This window comes from Aquarana catesbeiana, linkage group LG03 (assembly GCF_042186555.1).
Source record: "Aquarana catesbeiana isolate 2022-GZ linkage group LG03, ASM4218655v1, whole genome shotgun sequence".
Taxonomy (NCBI): Eukaryota; Metazoa; Chordata; class Amphibia; order Anura; family Ranidae; genus Aquarana; species Aquarana catesbeiana.
The window spans coordinates 699,861,382-699,869,853 of NC_133326.1; the positions used below are offsets into that span (position 1 = coordinate 699,861,382).

General features: G+C 43.9%; 1 protein-coding gene across 1 annotated transcript; it reads left to right on the forward strand.

Moving 5' to 3' along the window:
• The first annotated feature begins 3,195 nt into the window (after nt 1-3,195).
• LOC141134326 (olfactory receptor 5AP2-like) lies at nt 3,196-4,173 on the forward strand. The gene has a single exon (XM_073623899.1). The coding sequence runs from the start codon at nt 3,196-3,198 to the stop codon at nt 4,171-4,173; it is 978 nt and encodes a 325-aa protein (XP_073480000.1).
• The last annotated feature ends 4,299 nt before the right edge of the window (nt 4,174-8,472 follow it).

Genomic DNA, 8,472 nt, shown 5'->3' on the forward strand with positions numbered 1-8,472 from the left:
GTGACTGCGATTGCGTGCCTGGCTGCGAGCCACTCTACTGGGGAAAGAACTTGGGAACATATCCAGCGGCTCCTTAGGGGGGTAGCGCTACATACCTAATGAAAAAACATTTAAAAACTGTTTGCTAGTACTCCCTAAATAATTAGTGGCCATACAGTATTTCTATGAATATAGTGTGGACCCAGGTCCATACCCAGTATCAAAAAACGTGACTATTATAAATGTAAATGGTTATTCTATATAAATCAACGCTGAGTAAAGAAGAAAAGAGGGAACGACATAAGCCCGGAGATGACAATTTGAATAGTCAATGTACAGTATGTACCGACCAGGAGATATACACATTTATAAAACATAAACCATGAGCATTGTCAACGTAATGCAGTTGATAATACAAGCAAGTGAAAATGATGAGGGATGGGAGACCATTGGAAAGAAAACAGGGTCAATGGAAGAGGTAAATATAAGAATAAAGTTATACCACTGGTGTGTATTTTGACATGCCAAATGTATTTCTGTGGATTAGGCATGTCATATGTATGAAGGTTCATGTTCCCCACTACCATGGGTCGTGTCAAATCTCTTCGAACTGCTGGGTAGGCAAACTGGCAACGTTTTTTATGCATTCCTTCTTCTATAGTGTCATCAATTTACTCAGTGCTTTATATATATATTGTACATTCACATCAGTCCCTGTCCTCAAGGAGCTTCCAGTCTAAGGTCTCTAAATCACATTCATAAATACACATACTGGGGCCAATTTAAACAGAAGCCAATTAACCTATCAGAATGTCTTTGGAGTGGGGGAGGAAACCCACACAGGCACAAGGAGAACAAGCAAACTGCATGCAGATACCAGTACCGTGGTTGGGATTCGAACCGATGACCCTAGTGCAGATACCAGTACCGTGGTTGGGATTCGAACTGACGACCCCAGTGCAGATACCAGTACCGTGGTTGGGATTCGAACCGATGACCCTAGTGCAGATACCAGTACCGTGGTTGGGATTCGAACTGACGACCCCAGTGCAGATACCAGTACCGTGGTTGGGATTCGAACCGACGACCCTAGTGCTAACCACTTAGCCACAACTTTTAGCCAACAGGTTCATCACCAGAAATAAGAAACAACCTATAATGCAGTGCACAGCCTTTGCCTCAGGTCATAGAAAAAGAGCATTGCAAGTATAAAGGCACAAAAAGTCCGCTCGTGTGTACGCGGCATAAGGCCAAGCATTTCGCTAATTGTAAAACACTCAGAGTGGTCTATATGCTTCTCTGTGACTGTGGATGCTTCTATATTGGAAAGACCAAGCTCCAGTTTTGGCAGAGAGCATATAGACACATTAGGAGCATGCAGACTTGTAATCTTGATCTGCCACTAGGCCGACATACAAGTATTGTTCACAATGGGAATTTCCCAAAAATCAAATTCCTCATCTTGGATAGGCTCCATCCTGGATCTAGAGGGGGGGACTGGAACAAGTCCCTTTTACAACTTGAGCTTAGATTGATATATATTTTAAGGGCTTGAATGAGGCTGTCTGTTATAAACCCTTCTTGGAGGGTTTTGCCTTGGGAGGCATGGAAAGGTAGGAAGTCTCCATTTATTTTGGGGGTCCCTTCCTTCCCTTTCTATGCTTTCCTTGTATATGACCTCTCCTTTCCCTATGGCTTAGTACATGGCTCTCTTTGCTCTATCTCTTGCTATCATTATCTATGGGTCTCTATGTTCTCAACCGTTATGTTGCTAGAACATCTGTTGTTTTTATTATCTCAACTAACTCTCCACTGTAGCTGTATGTTTGTATTTCCTGACTATTCATAATGCATTTAAGCACATTTGGCCCTGGGGCCTGATATCATGCCCCAGACCCAGCTTATTGCTTTATACATTGGCTTCCTTTCCCCTATTAGGATTGTGGGATGTCATATGTAACCAGCCCACTAGATGTCAGCAGTTCTGACACTAGTTTTGCCAACAACTACGTTCCCCATACTGCCTGTGGGCTTGATATTGATTGGACCGCCCGATGCTGCCAATGCCCAGTTATCTGTGGCATTATGAGAACAGATCGGCTGGATCCTTATCAGCCGATTACCCTCTCTGCTTGTCTCCTCTTTCCTCTGAGGTGTTTTTCATGGCGGGGGATTGACGCCCGTGTCGGTGGGGGGGCGCACGCGGTCCTCCGCTCCGCCGCACATGTGCAGTGACGTCACTCGCATGCGCGGCAAGGCGTTGATGCGCGTGCGCCTCTCGTGGGCCTGAAATGGATGAAGTCGGCCCGTGCTGGCGTCCCCCAGCTGATGCTGATTGCTGGGGGCGTTGGCACAGGCAGTGGATAATATTTAAATGGGGTCAGTGATTGTGGACAGAAAATGCAACCTGAGACCAGTGAGAGAGACACAAGCCGAACTTCCATAGATCTAAGGTAAAAGCTAAGCTGGGTTTTTATGCTCAAGGGGAGGGTTTCCTTTGTTATTGGAGGCATAATTTTGAGATAGCTGGCTATATGCGATATATGGGGGGTTTATCTGTGGACTTTGAGGCATATCTGAAGTGATTTGCATTCTCTGTACACAGATCCTCATGCTACTGAAAATCAAATAGGAAGAGATATATATCCTGAGTTCTAATCAAGCTGTGCACAGCTGGTTTCTGTCTGTATGCTCTGAATATTGTGTGGTGCATTTATCACCACACTAGCAGAGCTGGGACCAAATATTACACTACCTTAAATGCAGTTTGCTATACTAGTATTATAGCGACAACAGTGTTTTGAACAATATATACTCTGACCCCGCAGTGCCTCCCCTACACCTAATCAGAAAACGGACACCTGATTCCTATTCTGCTTTTGAGCATATACCTAGGTATGTGTATGAGGCCATGATTTATGTAATGAGCCATTACTTTGACATTACATCATATATATAGTTTCTATGATACATATGTGTCTCTCTGACACATGTATTTCTCCTCACTATAGGACTCTTTCCATGGGCCTTAGTTGATCCTTTCCTATGTCCCATAGTTATAAATTCCTTTGATTTTTGGGCTTTTCATTTTTTCTATGCTGGGTCCTGTAGGGCGACTAACCATACCATAGGTTCTTGCTGTTAATTTTTAGTTGACATGATTTTTTTCTATCTTGACAGAATGTTGTGAGGGGTTTTATTTTTAAAAATCAAGAGATGGTTAATTCCATCATTACACAAAGAAATGTCATTGGGTGTCAAAACAGGACACAAGTGACCATGTTTGAGTTTTCCGGACTATCTGATGATAAAAAACTTAGCCCATTTCTCTTCATGTTCTTTTTACTGGTGTACATGATGACCATTGTGGGAAACTTGGCAATAATAGCCCTTGTCTATGTCTTCTCCAGCCTTCACACCCCAATGTACTTCTTCCTGGGTAGCCTCTCTTTGGTAGACATTTTTTACGCCTCAGTTATTACTCCAAATATGTTGATTCATTTCTTCTCCCCTAAGAAGTCTATTTCATTTGTTGGTTGTGCCCTCCAGCTTTATTTCTTTTGTTCATTAGCAAGCACTGAGACTCTTCTCCTCTCTACCATGTCGTATGACCGTTATGTGGCTATCTGCCATCCTCTCCATTACACACTAATAATAACCAAGAAGAAATGTTTTGGTTTGGTACTTAGTTCTTCCTTATTTTGTTTCTTGCAGTCAATTGTGCATACCAATTGTGTGTTCAGTCTTCCATTCTGTGGATCAAACCTTATTGACCATTTCTACTGTGATATCCCACCGCTGCTGAAACTGTCCTGCTCCAACACCCTCCATTGTTATCTGGTAACTGGCATCCTTGTAATAGCCTCTGGAGTATATACATTTGTGACAATCTTCCTGTCATACACTTTTATATTTCTTTCAATTTTTAAGATGACATCCACTAAGGGCAGACAGAAGGCCTTCAGTACGTGCTCCTCACATATTATTACTGTGTCCATTTTCTTCACAGCTGTTTTCTTCACCTATCTTCATCCTCATTCAGGGGTCTTTAGGATACAAGACAAAGTGACCTCAGTCTTCTTTACAGTAGTTACTCCAATGCTGAATCCTCTTATCTACAGCCTAAGGAACCAAGAGGTGAAGAAAATCCTTGCCCAGGCAAAGCAAAAAATCATGCTTAGATTTACAGTATAGCATAGTATAGGATAGAATTCCTGCATTTATCCCTGTAAACTATATCTTTATAAACAACAAGTATCAGAACATATTGTTTTTTTGCAGTTTAAAACCATTCTGACAACTGTCAAATTAGGCCTTGTCCACTCTCTGCCTAACTGACGATTAAGGTAACCACCATAATCCCCCCTCCCCAATTTATTAATTACACCAGAGTTTCTCAGCCATCATTCTGTAGAACATTATTGTTCCTTTAGAGGTTGCTAATCCTTTGAACGGGGGGGGGGGGTCGGTTGAATTTTCTCCTGGAACCAGTGACCAGCAATGTTCATCTCCACTGACAACCAGTCTACGAAAATCATCTACACTGACAACCAGTGTAAGGGGACCAGCTCCACTGACAACATTTTTTTGTAATCATAGCGCACTGCAAGGGCCTTTATATCATTTGGGTTTGAAGGACCAATAATGGGGTCCTTGTTATGTTCCAGCACCCTCACTTTATAAGGGAGGGCATAGTAGTCATAATGTCAGTGTTTTTTGGAAGTTGTTGTCATTGTTATTCCCACAGCGGCTAATGCTATCCTCTTTCCTATTTTCCCTTAAATTCCAGTGGTGGAGTGTCCCCCGGCATAGCCCTGCACTGTACTTGATGAAGTCGGGGTGCATGCAACCACCAAAGCATAGGGGAGATGGGGCTGCTGAGACTATAAATAAAAGTGCTTTTCCCAGCCCCCTAGATATAAATGATCATTTAGCCTTTGCAGTGTGGGGGCAAGGAAGGGTTTTTTTTTTTTCTCTGGAATTCAGCTTTAACTTTATTTTGTGGAAGATTTCAGACCAGGGATGACTTTTTAGCTGATGTGCTGTCAACAGCATCTCATGTGAGCCTTACTTGGCGCCCAAAGAGGAAGTGAACATGGAGGACGTGATTGCCACCCCATGCACCCTAACCCTACAAATTTGGCACCCAATGTAGGGCTACGCCTACTGCATGCACCTGAAGACCACTTCTAAAGGAACCATGGCAATAGTTAGCTATATAGCTACATAATTCTAATTCTGTGCCAACATGTACCCGCTATTATAGGCAGTACATTTTAATTCTTGGCATTACGGAGTCTGTTTACCTTTGTTTTGTTTTTATTCTGCCCAGTCACTCAGAATGTCCCTTTAGCTATTTACGTTTGTTATGATGTTACGATGTTATGTCCTTAATAAACTACGATACTATGGCCACGATTGTAGCCCTACAGAACATCCGTCGGAAAATGGCCGCTCCTATCTATTCAATGGATGGCCTTCAAAAAAATGGCCGACCGGCATTGAATCAATGGCTATTTAAAGACACTTCCTTTGCCGATAATCTTTCCCTGATGAAGTCACATGATGGTGATGACACGCGACGATACTATGGCCGCGATTGTAGCCCTACAGAACATCCCTCGGAAAATGGCCGCTCCTATCTATTCAATGGACGGCCTTCAAAAAAATGGCCGACCGGCATTGAATCAATGGCTATTTAAAGACACTTCTTTTGCCCGTAATCTATCCCTGATGAAGTCACGTGACGGTGACGACATGCGTTGGATATGGACACCGGAAGTGACGTTCTTGCCGCAAGCCCCACTGCTCGTTTGGATGCATTACATGTCTGTTATGTTTGAATGTGAGTACTGGACCTTTTGCTTGTTTAAATAAATGGATTCAGTTTCAAAACATACTACACCATAGAAGCTTCTTTTACATTTCCCCACCTTACTTGGTTTTACACCTTGAGCAGTATTTGGCCATTCATTTTGGCTATGGAGGAAGAAGTCACCCACTAGGCTCTGGAACCCCCCTGGAGGAACCAATGTGAGATCCCTCTCTCCCTAGGATGTTCATCTATTCCTTTGTTTGTTTTGAAACGCTGCTTACTTTACAGCAGTAAGGTAGGAAGTTAGTACACCTGAGCGTGTCATTTAGCACCGAAGACCCACATCACAAAAGTCACAACGACACTTTTGATGCCATTTAGCGCCTTATGATCTGCACTTCGCACTTTTTTGGTTGGAAGACCCTTTCCAGACTGTGATTCATTTGCACTATTTGCACTTTGATATACATGGACTTTTTGTTGTATGCACATTTCTCTTATGTATTATGATTATATGAGCAATTGATTGCACTACAGTCAATTCATGTCAGTTTATCAATGCAAATATTACTTATCGTCGTTTATCTTAGCACTTTATATTTATTTACTTTGGAGCGCAACACCAACTTTAGTTTTTTTTCCAATAGTTAGCTAGTTAAAACTTGCCCAGGCTTGCCCAACAGTAGTCCACGTGATCTACACATGTTTTCTTCTTTATTGGCTCCTGTATAAGGTCCCAGCACCAGATTGCTGGCTGTCCTGATAAGGGGTTTATAGAGCAACCAGACTCTGCAAAAAACATTCAGATGCTCCATGTGCATAGCTACCAGCCACTCTGGGCAGCCAGCAGCTTCTGTGGAAATTGATCCCTTCAGTCTGCGATACCAGGAAACGGTACCAACCGATGTACGGTTTGCCCTCTGCTGTTCTGGCACCCGGGAAGAGGCACGAGTCTACTACCCAACCTGCAAGAGGTGCCTGGGTGCACTTATCCCTTGGGCTCAGTGTTACATGTGCATTTTTGAAGAAAGAACCCACCGGTAAGATCGGCCTGGATAACCTGCCCAAGGATACCCCGCTGTTTAGATGCTACTTCAGCCGAAGCTCCTGCAAAGAACCTTAAACCGGCAGTAAACTGCTGCTGCAAAAGAAAAAAACTTTCCCCTGTAAGACAAATGCATAATATGCTAGTATGCATCGCATACTAGCACATTATATGAGACTTACCTTAAAACAAAGCCCTCCAGCGGTGTGCTGTCACCTCTGAAAGGGCTTCCATCTTCACCCGGTCTTCCTTCCAGGTTCACAGCATCCGGCTACATAAGTGGCCGGAGCCGCATTGGCATCACTGCCCTGCATGCGCTGGAGCCTTCATTTATGGCATGAGCTCTGGAGGCCCAGCACAGTATGCCAGACCTTCAGAGCACATGCGCCAGGACACCACCGGCTGCATGCAGTATGAATTTTTCCTAAACGGTGCAAGTTTAGGAGATATTCATTGTACCTACAGGTAAGCCTTATTAAAAGCTTTCCTGTAGGTAAAAGTAAAAAAAAAGCTTAGTACCATTTTAAGCCATGCCAAAACCACCTCTGGGGTGGCCTCCCCCGCTGCTCCTGGGGTCTAGCTGCCGTCCAGCATCACCAAAATGGAGCCTACACCCTCTTAGGAAGAAGATTGGGTTTCCCTCAAGCTTCTTTTGAGCGACCACCACCGATCCTGGAATCCTAGACAAAAGACTGTCCGGACACCACCAGCTCCACCCTTTTGGATTCTCCACTGCCAGACATCACAAATTCTCCATTACTGGGATATACTCCGGTGAAGGAAGCCCCAATGGGGTTACAAACCCTGCATTTTTGTGACCGGCCCGGGGGCATCTCTTGGGAAGGCCTTACTTTTGACTTGGACGAGGAACTGTTCCTGCAACTCAAAGAGGAGAGACCCAAGTTGTATGTGGAAATCCCAAAACTCCGGCGGAGCTTCTGTTAGCAAAATGAGTGTGTTGAGGTGGAGTTCCACTGCCTGTACAGCTTTTACAATAGGGGAAGACATCTCCATGGACCAGATAGAGATAATTAAGCTGGATGGATGCTTCCCAGTCATCCACAGGATTCAGGGTTCTCACCCTGTTACAAGAGAACCCGTATCGTTACTAGACCCTGACTTTTATGTCTAACAGAACTGTAAGGTTATGTTGAAACTCTTGCCAGTTTACTGTTTTGCGTTGTTTACTTTGTTTCTTATATTTTATAAACGTATGTGTATTATTGGGTTGTGTTATACAGCTGGGACGAGGTGTGTAGGCAGGTAGAGTTTTATGCTGCCCCAATCGGGAGGGAAAGTGTTAATTGTGTTACCCGGTTCTTTCTTTATGGGTTTTGTTGGGACCGACCCACTGATCCCCTACTGTATAAAATGGGACAGGGGTCTTATTCAGAGAGTACGGAGCACATGAGAGGTTGTTGAAAGTCTGCTGTTGATACTGTTATCCTACTCCGTCCTGTTGGCCTGCTGAATATGCTGAATCTGGAGTGACGATTAATGCACACTTGCCCTCAGGATCCTGCTACAGCCTGGAGGAACTGCTGGGACTTGCAGTCTGCCTTGAAGATGCCGATCCTGGATACTCCCATCATGGATTCTACCAATGATGAGCTCCTTTCTGTGCAGGTATTCT

Coding starts and splice junctions, on each gene's coding strand:
- LOC141134326 (XM_073623899.1), top strand. CDS start 3,196: ATGGTTAATTCCATCATTACACAAAGAAATGTCATTGGGTGTCAAAAC.